The 11,875-nt window shown below is 45.5% G+C and overlaps 2 protein-coding genes across 3 annotated transcripts; one reads left to right on the forward strand and one right to left on the reverse strand.

The window, feature by feature from the left end:
* The first annotated feature begins 42 nt into the window (after positions 1–42).
* Positions 43–1,488, forward strand: psmb3 (proteasome 20S subunit beta 3). The gene is made up of 6 exons (XM_053856372.1): positions 43–186; positions 443–627; positions 753–860; positions 940–1,117; positions 1,182–1,276; positions 1,349–1,488. Exons 1-6 carry the CDS (start codon positions 184–186, stop codon positions 1,395–1,397), a joined length of 618 nt encoding a protein of 205 aa, XP_053712347.1. The 5' UTR covers positions 43–183; the 3' UTR covers positions 1,398–1,488.
* Positions 1,489–2,651: 1,163 nt separating this feature from the next.
* LOC128754050 (phosphatidylinositol 5-phosphate 4-kinase type-2 beta) lies at positions 2,652–11,361 on the reverse strand. 2 transcript variants are annotated; one of them, XM_053856371.1, is made up of 10 exons: positions 10,842–11,361; positions 8,663–8,760; positions 6,591–6,687; positions 6,371–6,523; positions 6,070–6,216; positions 4,655–4,693; positions 4,473–4,586; positions 3,813–4,074; positions 3,631–3,734; positions 2,652–3,550 (listed from the first exon to the last, which is right to left on the reverse strand). In XM_053856371.1, the coding sequence occupies exons 1-10, from the start codon at positions 10,983–10,985 to the stop codon at positions 3,470–3,472; spliced, it is 1,239 nt and encodes a 412-aa protein (XP_053712346.1). In that variant the 5' UTR covers positions 10,986–11,361; the 3' UTR covers positions 2,652–3,469. The 2 variants fall into 2 exon arrangements, with proteins under 2 accessions (XP_053712346.1, XP_053712345.1); XM_053856370.1 differs by having other exon boundaries at positions 3,631–3,737.
* Between the last annotated feature and the right edge of the window lie 514 nt (positions 11,362–11,875).

Raw genomic sequence — 11,875 nt, forward strand, 5'->3', positions numbered from 1 at the left:
GGCTCGCCGCGTCGTCTTCAGCCAATTAGATGCGACTACGCGGTGACGTAGCCGAGCAGGGTTGTGTGACTTCTGTGTTTCTTCTAAACCGTGTAGTCACTCTCGGAAGCTAGCAGTTTATCACAATTGCTACCTGGATTGTTTTTTGTTTTATAAGTGGAGATTTGCCTGAATAGCCTCACGATGGTAGGTTAACATTGTTTCCAACCCCTACCGGTTATTTTCGAGTGTGAGAAGTGCCTAGTCATCCGACAATAATAGCGAATGTTTAGCTACTAGCTGCTGGATGTTTAGCTACCACCGCTATAATTCGTCCTTTAACTCCAGTGTTCCTCAGAGTTTTGAAACGTGAATCAATATTCATACTCAGTTTGGTTTATCAAGAGCATTCCCAAATGTTGCAGACCCCCTCCACAGCGATCGTCTCCCTCGTCTGTTTCAGTCTATCATGTCTTATAACGGCGGGGCCGTCATGGCCATGAGGGGGAAGAACTGTGTGGCCATCGCTGCGGACCGAAGGTTCGGGATCCAGGCCCAGATGGTGACCACAGACTTCCAGAAGGTTTTCCCCATGGGCGAGAGGCTGTACATCGGGCTGGCGGGGCTGGCGACGGATGTCCAGACAGTGTGAGTGCAGCGCCTCCAGTCTGGTCCAGAGTCACCGACCTGTCACTGCGAGTTGTTGAAAGTGGTTGTGGAAAAAGCCTACAGCTTCTGCTTCCACTGACTCAAGTCCTTCACCTTCTCTGTAGATCACAGAGACTCAAGTTTCGCCTGAACCTTTATGAGCTGAAAGAGGGTCGTCAGATCAAGCCCAAAACCTTCATGAGCATGGTGTCTAACCTGCTGTACGAGAGGAGGTACCACACACGCACACTCGGAGAAACGCTGTTCCCGTTCATGTTCTCAGGCCACGCGTTGTCTGGCTCTCACTTGCAGGTTTGGACCGTACTACATTGAGCCCGTCATCGCTGGACTGGACCCTAAGACCTTCGAGCCTTTCATCTGCTCCCTGGACCTGATCGGCTGCCCCATGGTGACCGAGGACTTTGTGGTGAGCGGGACTTGCTCGGAGCAGATGTACGGCATGTGCGAGTCGTTGTGGGAGCCAGACATGGTGAGAGGCGACGGTTGGCGGCTGAGAGTCTGGCTGGAGCTGACGGGTGTGTCTTGACATGCAGGAACCAGAGGACCTGTTTGAGACCATCTCGCAGGCCATGCTGAATGCCGTGGACAGAGATGCGGTGTCTGGTATGGGCGTGGTCGTACATGTCATGTAAGTCAATGCTCCGTCTGGTGTTGATGTGAGCGGAGCGGAGCGCTAACGTCTGACTCTTCTCTGTGACAGTGAGAAGGACAAGATCACCACCAGAACACTGAAGGCAAGGATGGACTAAAACCCCCACTCATGGCACCTCCTCAAGTTTTGTATAAAAAAAAACCATGTACTGTTTTCCTCTTATTGATAATAAATGAAACGAGTTTCAACAGTGTGACTATTGTTTGTAGACTTGAGTCCATCACTCCATGTGTTTTTTTTTGTTTTGTTGAAGTCAAAACGATAAATATCTCTGATTTACATTCATTTTCATGTGGGCACCTTGGTATCTTCACACGGTTTGAAACCAAATAACAACACATTATTTCTGTTTGTGATTAAACATCCACTATTTTTTCCTTTAGTTTTCATATGACTTCACGTGTTCAGCCTGCACTTTAACAATCGGTTAGGACAAATCTGGAGTCGGAGTTTATGCTTTTGCGACACCATTTTCAGTGAGAACTCGTTTTCTCCACTACAGTTTGAACTGGCTGTGAATTGCAGGGATTAAACCACTAGGTGGCGTCCTCACACCCGGACCGAGCTGAACTGAACTGGTGTTCTACTCGGAAATATTCTTTGTTTTATCCTTTTTTTTTATCGTTTGTTTATTAAAAGAGACGACTTAAAAATGACAATACATTTCAACTAAACAACTTACAACCCAATGCGCGCAAACAACATTCGCGTGTAAAAACAATAAAGCCTGTTAGTATCAGCCAAAACTCTCTCGATCTAAAAATACTACTTTGCTTTTACATTATTAAACGTTAATTTATACTATTAATATTTTAAATGGGTCACGTATCATCACAATACCGTTAAGTATATTTAAAAAAAAGTAGCGCTTGGACCGCACATGCGCGCGGGGCATGGGTTGTTTCGTCTCATGACCGAGAGCGCAAATGTCGCCCCCTGTTGGGTGGACGTACAACTGCTGCCGGTGTGTCGCCGTTGACCACGTACGGTCCAAGCGCCACAGTTTCTCTGAAGCTAACTGTCAAACCACTTAGCCACTTAAGCATTGAGACCTCTAATGTGCCAATATACAGTACACATAGTTTCCTTTGGTTGCACTGTTATTTCCGACGGCTGAATAGATTTTAACAAGCACCATGACCATGTTTCTCACAAAAATATAATTCAAAACCTTTACCCCTGATGATGAAATCACACTCTTGAAAACAATGAATTGTATTTATCACGTTTTAATGCCTAAACGTTTCTTCTTTTACAAAGGTGTCTCTTTGTGTGCATTGTTCTGTTATGCGCTTTAAAAAAAAAAAACACCAACACTTGCAGGATGAAAACAAATATCACAGAAGCAAAACAAGATAAAACTCCCTTTAATATGCATGAATCAATTTCAAGTAACCGTTTTTTTTCTAATGTCTGTCGGTAACAAAACAATACTGTATACAAACACAAAATTGCTACATTGATGTAAACAAGATATAAAAATGATTCTGATGGTAATAAAACATGTTTTTGCTGCAGAATTCCCATTTTTTTAGGTGTAATATTTTTTTTGTTAAGACCAACCTCCACCAAGCTCATGGTTAAAATTCCCCCCAAATATTCAAAAACAATATGGCAACGTAACATTCAAAACACCGATTTGTTGTTTTTGTTAAAACACTCAGATGCGAAGTTGGATGTTGGAGTCTGGTGTACACATCAGCCATGCATTTTTTGGGATATTGCATTCATTAATTTATACACAGTTAATAGATGAGCGTGTTTGTCCTGGCGTCAGATTGGCGATGGCGACTGGCGAAGACTCGGCCATGCGTTCGGACTGTTCCGCACCTGTGGAGTAGAACTCAGGAGGACAACAGCGGCGTGAACAGGAACTGAAGGAGCGTACGGACAGAAGCGGACACACGTGTTCAAGGCAGCAGTGAGACACGTCCTGTGCTGGCGTGAGGCGGCGGATCAAAGTTCCAAAATCATCTACTCGGAGATGATCGACGGGATGGGTAGAAGGTGGCGTCCATCTCCCGGTGAGCTGGGACAATCCTCGCTGCTTGTTTCTTTTTCTTTTCTTCTTTTCTTTTTAAACAGATGGACAGACGTGACGACGGGAGAAAAATAAGTGCGAGTTGTTAGACAGATCAGTGACGGGGCTGCTGGCGTAGGGGGCGGGGTCTATGACAGGATGTTGGACATGAACTCGTAGAATCGCTTGGAGTACTGCTCTGGATTGACTGTGGAGATCTCGGCTCCCGCCTGAAACACAAGTGGCCGAGGGTGAATGAAGGCAACATGTGCACCTTAGTAGACGAAGCATCATGGAGTCGCTCACTCACCCCGTGTTTCACAGTTTTGGCAGCGTGTGCAGCTTTTTTCTTGGCGTCATAGTGCGTGAGGATGTCGATGATGGCCATAAAGTAAACCTCTTTTTTGACTGCACCTTCCGGAGAGAGAGAGCAATGTTAGTACGGCGCCGACATGAGACGGGACGACCTGCCGCTGTGGCAGAGAGACTCACTGTCTTGGCTCTTGATTGCGTAAACATCCACAGACGAATCAAACTCTCCGGGGCCGAAGAAGCTGCCGCAGTTGAGCGGGTTCCCGGGGCTGTCGGGGGGCGTGCCGAAGGAGCCGGTGAGCACGCCGCCGCCCATGCCGTCGTTCTCGTACTCCTCCTCCTCTCCCCCGGCCTCCACGTCCATCTCCTCCTGCTCGGCTCGCTCCACGTCATGGATGCCGACCAGCAAGCTGTAGTCCATGATCTTCAGAGTGGCCAGGAACTGGAACACACAGCACACCGCGCTGGCTCAGACCCGCCACGCATCCACACCCAGAGAGTTTCAACCTGAAAGTGATGAAATCTCTCTCCGACCAGCTGCGGTGAGTCTCCTCACATATGCGGCTGGGATGTGTGACAACAGACTTCAGTCCTTATGAGGTTTCTTTCAGGATTCTACCTCAAAAAACACGCTGAAAATCATCACGTTCAAAACCACCTCCCTGATGCCTTAAGTGCAGGCAGTTTGTTGTTGATGTTTCCACTGGGTTTCAATAGGTGTGATCACGTGAGAGTTCATCTTTGTAATGCAACCGTTTTTCTGACGCCGTGGCGGCGCACCACGCTAGTTACTATGTAGCAGGTGACCTCCAAAACGCCAAACTTTCACACAACTCTCACCTCCACGTCTCGTTTTAGCTTCTCCAGGAAGTATTTCTTGTTGTCGTCGCCTATCTGCAGCTTCTGGCCTTCATTCAGGAAGTCGTTGTCTTTGAAAGTGGGGAGTTCTTTCGCCTGAGCAGAGGAGAGCAGAGCTCAGTCTCATCTCCGCGACAGCCTCTCTGGCGAGCGGCTGATCATACCTTCTCCTTGTCGCTGGCCTCCCTGGCAACTGTGGAACCCTGAGGATGAAAGCAGAGGAGTCGCTGAGAAGACCAGCTCAGAGTCGCATGTCAACACATTTCAGATTCATCTGCTCCTCGTCTCTGGAGGGAAGGGACTTCACTGGTGCGACACTTCTGCTCTGCTCCGGATGAGCATTTTTAATCACTGCAGTTCAAATGTGAGCGAAAACCTGCACAAAATCAAAGCTCTGAAAACAACCGGAGCGCGAAGGACGCCTTGTTTACTTTTACGATGGCGGAGGTTCATGAGCGACTGGTGAACTGCTGCATATTTCAGATGAAGGCAGACACACTGAACTCTGTTTTTAGCCACCATCATTCATATTTCATACCAACCAGTCGTCTGAAGTTAAACAGATTAACATCAGGCTTTCAGCCGGGATTTTGAAACAGGCCGTCCTTGACCCCGCCCCCAATCCAACAACTGACTGAGCAACATGCCTGGTAAGAAAGAAGCTGTAAACATCTATTTGTACAAAACAATAAATTCTGGGTCAAATAATCGAACCACAGTAACACTTCCAGACGCAATAGTCTTTTACATAGCTGACCCTGAATAATAGAAAATATAAAAAAAATATAATCATTATAAAAATATAATGTTTTTATAATGATTCCTTCCATTAGTACAAGCTAAGTTTGTTCATTTTCTTTCATATATTTATGCAAGATAAGCATTCAGTTGTATCAGCTGTGAGGATGTGAGGGTTTTATATACTGTATATATATATATATATATATATATATATATATATATACATATATATATATATATGTATATATGATGAACTAATCCATCTATTTAAACAACAAATTATTGTTTATTTTGCATCACTTTGACAATAGCACAATAAATCACAATGGTGGCTATATTCAAGTTTTTATATCACCTTATTTAAATATTTATATAAGAATTATATTTTTATATAAGAATTTCAATGTGATATATAAATTCTGATATATAAGCTAAATTTTGATCCCTGTGGGAGCTACCTTTGTGCCAAAACAAAGGCCAAACTACTACTTTTGTAAACAATTGTCTGGTAGTTTCCTCCTCTCATCAGCGTCACATATCCCATCAATCACTGCGCCTCCATGCTGTGCGTCGCGACATGTGGATAACCACGAGATCAGCCCGGCAAACAAACAACCGACCGTGATGACCAAGCTACGGCTGCAAAACTGTGGCCCAAAACTGAACGCCCGATGAACCCAAAATGAGGAACGGAACTACACATTAGTAAGAGTAGACAGCGTTGACTTGCTGTTCTCTGGGACCCCCCCACCTCCACCCCAAGACTAACCAGCTCTGGTCAGTTCAGTTAAGATTAGTCTTTAAATTCAACAGGAAATGGCGTCATTTCCTCACATACCTTCAGGTCATATTTGCGGTGCACAGTGAGACGATGGCTGAATACATTCCGGGTCACCACCATGTAGGTCTCCACGCCGTCCACCGTTAGCCGATACATTCCCAGGAACTGAGGCAGAAGCGTGTTGCCATGACACTCCACGATGAACTGTGGAGAAGCAAACCAAGAGTGGGAGTGAGGCATCGAATGGGCAATATGCAAATGAGATCCAACTGGCTGCAGCGCCGCTTCACAGTGCCGACCAGCTCACGATGAGCCACCATCAGCCTCAGTCCAATACGGTCTCCCGGGTGCGTCCTACCTGGTGGTATTTCTTCAGGATGTTGTGCATCTCGGCGATGTCCTCGCTGGACACCGTCTTGATCACAAAGCGGTGGTCGTAGCTGGAGAGGAAGCGGTTACCGAAGCGCCCCTGGGTGTCGCTGTTCAGAGGGGCGCTTCTCGTCAGTGAGTTCTGCAGGTCAAAACAAAACAATCCCATGAGAATAGAGTGGAAGGCTTCACTCTCCTCCGAGTCTCACCTGGTAGTCTTGGTCGTCGATGCAGAAGCGCTCCCTCAGGTTTCGAAACACCATTGGACAGTATTCTTTGAACTTAAAGCGACTAGGCAGGTTTTCTCTGGCAACGGAGGAGAGACAGACTTCAGTCAAAGCTGGCATTTCCCAGAGCAGCGAGTCGATGGAGAGCATCACATATTTCTGGTGCAGTTTATTCATGAGCAACGTGCCATGGCGTCACCTTCATATGGTTAAAAGGTTTTACATAACCAGGGACAGTGAAGCATGGAAAACTAGTGATTGAACCAACTGGCACCTGGATGTTCTAAGAGGGGCTTTTCACACTGTTGACTCTGTCACCGCTCAAAAGGCCGACACAATTACACAAGCAAACTCGGTTTTGGCCGAAGACTTGATCCCTCCTGGAGAGCTGCACTTTGTCCTGGGAAGCTCTCATCAGGGGTGAGCGTCTCACCTATGGCGACTCGCCGCTAGGTGCTGGAAACTACGTGTGCAGCGTGACTCCACACTGCAACACCATAAATGCGAAGCAGTAAAAGAGAAATAAAGTGGTCAAGCCGATGGTGGTTCATAGGCTCGGGCTCGGCGGATGATGACTTGCTTCGCCGAGGGTCACAAACCAGCTATTTTGCTCAGAGCGCCGCCAACTAGGAAGAAAAAAAAGGTCACCGCCTGAAGTGCGGCGGTGCGAGGCGGCACAGCAGGGGGCGAATCGGACCAGCCCCCGGAAACAGAACCCGCAATGAAAAGTACCTGAATGAAGACGAGTACCACTACTCAACCCACCTCCCTCACTAAGGAGCAAGTCAATTGCACTTTATTTCTAAGTTTTTATACTTCATATTCAGTAAAGTAAAATAGATTTTGAAGTGATTTCCAGCATGATTTTGATGTGAGTTTTTAAAAATATAATATAAATATAATATATAAATAAAGGAATGTTGCATGGACACGAGTGGCTCAAAAATAATCAAGTCTGAATCTGAACCTGAAAAGCCTGGCAGGGAACACATGACTCCACCCAACCAGGGCTGGTGGTTCGACACAGGCTCATTTAAATTGCAAAGAATCACAGTTAAGTGACGATTCGACGACAGTGTTTTAACAGTGACAGGCTCGAACACGGGCGTCAAGTGAGAGGCCCATAGCGGAACTTGTAATACACTCATATCACTATCCCAACTTGTCAGTACAGCTTCAGTATACGCCGACACTGGGCTCCGGCTTTGACCACAACAAGCTACGTGCAGTACAAGACAAACCAAGGCCTTGCATTAGTATCCCATTTCTCAATTCATGCACTTGCCATGTCTTGAGTCGGCAGAAACCAAACTACAATCACTTTTCAACAGCTGAAGCGGCTTCAGGTTTAGGGCGTTGATTTAAGCTAATACTCACTAACTCCTAACTGGATCCTCAAGTACCTTCATTATATTAAGCAACTGTTATTGCACATCGAGACAGTTACAAACCACTTGCTTGCAAAAAGAGTTTGAAAATGTAGCTGCCCCCTCAATTGCCAACCCATTTCTAATATCAAGTTGAGGGGTGCTTTTCCTTCTCATTACGATCCTTTTCATGCAGAAACTGTTTCAAATGGATCCAACACGGTCGCAGCTAGAATGATGACGTTTCTTTCAGCTGGTCTTCCACATCATGTGTCACATTGTACTGGTCCAGTACATCGTGTTCATTGTTGGACTTTTTTTGTTTTACTTTTTAGTCAAAGCCAGCTGATCCCCAAAACCACCACAGAGTGTTTTTACAAAACAGTCCTGTCATTTCTCAAGGAGCCGCGCTGATCTTTACTCTGAACTCCTTTGTTCCATCAGAATTCATAAGTGGCATCCATCACTGCTGTCATGTGATGACAAGTATACTCATTTTGCATTCACTGGAGGTATAATATAGGAGGAATGTAGCTCACATGTGCACTAGTGAAACCGTTTTACACCATCTCCAATTCAGATTATACAGATATGACAACTAAAATATGGAGTCTCAATACAAACATGCAGGCATTTTATAGCACCATTTCAAGTCTAAGTCCAGTTTTGTGACAGCCATATACTCACTTGTTAAAAAGGTGGTTGTCCACTTTGATCTTGCTGTACGCTTTAAAGTCGTCTGGCATCAACATTACCGGTACAGGCACATTACCTAACTCATTAATCTGCGTGGAGAAAGAGAGAAAGATTAGACACACAAGAGTGGCACATTGCAAGACACACTTAAATAGATGTCACCAAATTGGGTGGAGGACTTAAATAAGGCCACTGGATTTAGGTTCGGCTCTCACCTACTCAAATCCTAATGCTGTGACAGCCTAATATGAATAGCCTGTACGACGGAGAGCGGACGAAAAGCAGCAGAAAAAAAGAAAAATGCACCACTTTGTTGAGAGTATCATCTTAGGATTGTGTAGTGAAGGCATCTGCTCCATTAACTTGAGCAATAACTCAATGGGTGGTTGGCAAAAAACAATGACACATCACAATCTTAAAGGCCTGTTTCAAGACAAATGCTTAATTGAGCAATAAACATTCATTTGGAATTACATTCAACTGCAAAGAGCAATTTGGTTTTGCAATGTGTTTCGAGTATTTATATCTGGAAAGCTTGCCTTTTCATGCAAGACCCAGGACGGCAAATATTTCTCACACACACATAATATTCCAAAACTAAGCCCTTGCAAAACCGCATTTACTCAACACACTGCTTCATTTGTCAAAAGAGACAGGACGACACACTCGGACAGTGTCTTCACAATCGGCAACATTTCAGACCGCCAAGTGCCTGGCGCCGCACAAGAGAAGCCCTGTGACAGCACTTGCTTGCTGGACTGACTTTTTTTAAATATGCATTTTAGTTCTGAGACGCAGCTTTGATGAGGAGTCCGTTTGATGTCCTGGAACTGCCTTCCACCCACAACTCTGATCACCAGGCAGCCAGTGAGCTGCACCCACACACCCACTGACAAAGTTCAGCACCAGCGCTGAGACACTGCAATTATCTCCCATCCCTGGCTCTCAGTTGCCTTCCCTTCTTGAAAGGAGGTTTCCGACGTTCAGTTCTGGGGGTGGCATAACAAAGTTCAGCTTTCTCATAAGAGTGTGAGCACCGCCAACTTGCACAGATGAGCCATCAAGTCCAGACTCAACGTTATCGTCCATGAGCGCTCGACTCTTAAACAACACATGTAGAGGTTGGTGGACGCCAGATGATTTAAAATATATTCCGAAAGTGAAGTTTTAACAATGTGGTTGCTTCGTTAAAAAAATAGCATCACTCTCACTTCAATAACTCGATACCTGCTTCCTTCTTCATCTTACATTTCTCCTGTATATACGTAAATATATTGGCTCTATAATATTGCAACAAAAATAACATTTTAGGTCAGATCCACAGTAGCTAACATGCACATCTTAGCAGAGGTTGCGTCGTTTTATTGTTTTATAACGAATTATAAAAGATTTTTGAAGGGATCTCATTTGTGTTATTCATTTTTATGTGGGGTTATTTTAGTTAACAGTCATGTTGCCTTGTATTATTGATGTAACAATGGTGATGCATCATTACACAGGATGATTATTACAGATAATAAACTTATAATAAAAATAGAATTAAGCTATTACAGTGTAACTAGTTTTTAAGGTTTAACATTGTCTACGGAGAGTTTAAGCACTCTTGTTTATTCCGACGGATTTTATTTGAGTTCCAGGTGTGAATGAAATGGACCGTCGCGAGGGTAAACACTAACACCAGCATGCAGCCTTGCAACACGGTGGAAGGCAGAAGAGAGCTGATGTTGGCAGATGTGGAGGCGAGCGCGGAGCGGCTTGCTGGGTCACACCCCTCTGCTGCTGCAGGCTACTGCACTACAGCACATCACGACTCCCAAATACTGCGAGCTTCCAACCGTCACCACAGCGAACCGTCGCCGTGATTGTTTGCGAGGACTAAATATTGAATTTGAGCGCTGGGAACTGTTCGAACAGTTATGCGCACGTGAGCTCATTCCAACACCTACGCCCCTCCGTAGCGCTTCGAGCGAACTGGCTTCACAACAAGAGACCACGTCAGACGAATCGGAAAACTCAACATAACACGAGAGTCTTGTGTGTGTGTGTGTTTGTGGTGGAGAAAGACCAGAACAGACGTGCAAACTTGATTAGACAGCGAGCTACATGCTAACGAAATCATAACAGCAGCATAAACAAACCGTGCGCCAAAGGAAATGACAGAAGTGTTTACCGTATGGTTGACACCCCACATTAAGACGCTGAGAATGGGCTCGCTGGCGCGGAACAGTTTCACTTTCTGACCTATAAAATGCTTCTTTTTCGTCTTGGTTTTGCTGGCGCTGACAAGCGCAGCGCTGGTGCAGTTGGACGACATGTCTCCGGCGGGTTTCCGGATAACACAAGACACTGGCCTCGCACTCGGAACAAAAATATCCCAAAGTTAAAAGCGTGTCGACCTAGACGTGCATGTTGCTGAGCGAGGATCTGCCGTGTTGTCGGGAGTCGGCGGCCGTCACCACCCTTCCTCCTCCCGAGCAGGCCGCGGTGGAGCCAGAGAGTCGCTTAGCCGGCCATCGGCTTTGAGAGCAGGCCCGCTCTCAAACACAACCCCGGCGCTCTTCAGACAGCCGCTGCCCTCCGTTTGTGGTGAGAAACGCAAAACTAGCGGGACGCACTTTCACCGAGTGCCATCGTGAGTAGGTTGTTGTCAGCGCTGCGTTCACGGTCTCGTCAAGATGGCGACGGCGCTACATCTGGCAGCCAACAGCGCCTCCAACAGGCAGCGGGGAGAAGCGCAGGGCTTCCCCCAGCTGGGATTCTACTCACTGCCGGTCACTTTAAACAAGACTGACTCGACTTATTTCAGAACTCGGGAATTTCTGCAAGCATTCCTTCCGTGTTGACGTGAGAACATCACAGATTCTGATACTATAAACACATATTTAGTGCTACATTATATATCATTATTTGGTAGCACTTTTGGTAGCACAAATATTAATGTCGATATAGTTCAAAACAACGTGCAATTTAATGTAAAATTCTGTCCTTGAGGAAAAGCTGTAACAGAATTGAAATATAATTATGTAGTGCTGTGACTGCTATAGGACCAAAAAAAAAAAGACAAATACGCATAGTAACGTAATTTTTGTGTTGTAAATAGTCATTGAAAAAAATGAAAATAATGATCATAAACAGTCGGAATGATTGGTCAACTTGTCGGCATATCATGAGCACAGGTTCAGGAACAGATGATTTTTGTGAGGT

Source organism: Synchiropus splendidus, chromosome 2, assembly GCF_027744825.2.
Source record: "Synchiropus splendidus isolate RoL2022-P1 chromosome 2, RoL_Sspl_1.0, whole genome shotgun sequence".
Lineage (NCBI taxonomy): Eukaryota > Metazoa > Chordata > Actinopteri > Syngnathiformes > Callionymidae > Synchiropus > Synchiropus splendidus.

Excerpts from the sequence above, each read along its gene's own strand:
- psmb3 (XM_053856372.1), top strand. Across the intron at positions 861-939 it reads AACCTGCTGTACGAGAGGAG|GTTTGGACCGTACTACATTG; the intron begins GTACCACACACG and ends TCTCACTTGCAG. Across the intron at positions 1,118-1,181 it reads CGTTGTGGGAGCCAGACATG|GAACCAGAGGACCTGTTTGA; the intron begins GTGAGAGGCGAC and ends CTTGACATGCAG.
- LOC128754050 (XM_053856370.1), bottom strand. The coding sequence starts at position 10,985 with ATGTCGTCCAACTGCACCAGCGCTGCGCTTGTCAGCGCCAGCAAAACC. Across the intron at positions 4,075-4,472 it reads AGCTAAAACGAGACGTGGAG|TTCCTGGCCACTCTGAAGAT; the intron begins GTGAGAGTTGTG and ends TGTGTGTTCCAG. Across the intron at positions 3,551-3,630 it reads CCAAAACTGTGAAACACGGG|GCGGGAGCCGAGATCTCCAC; the intron begins GTGAGTGAGCGA and ends CTTGTGTTTCAG.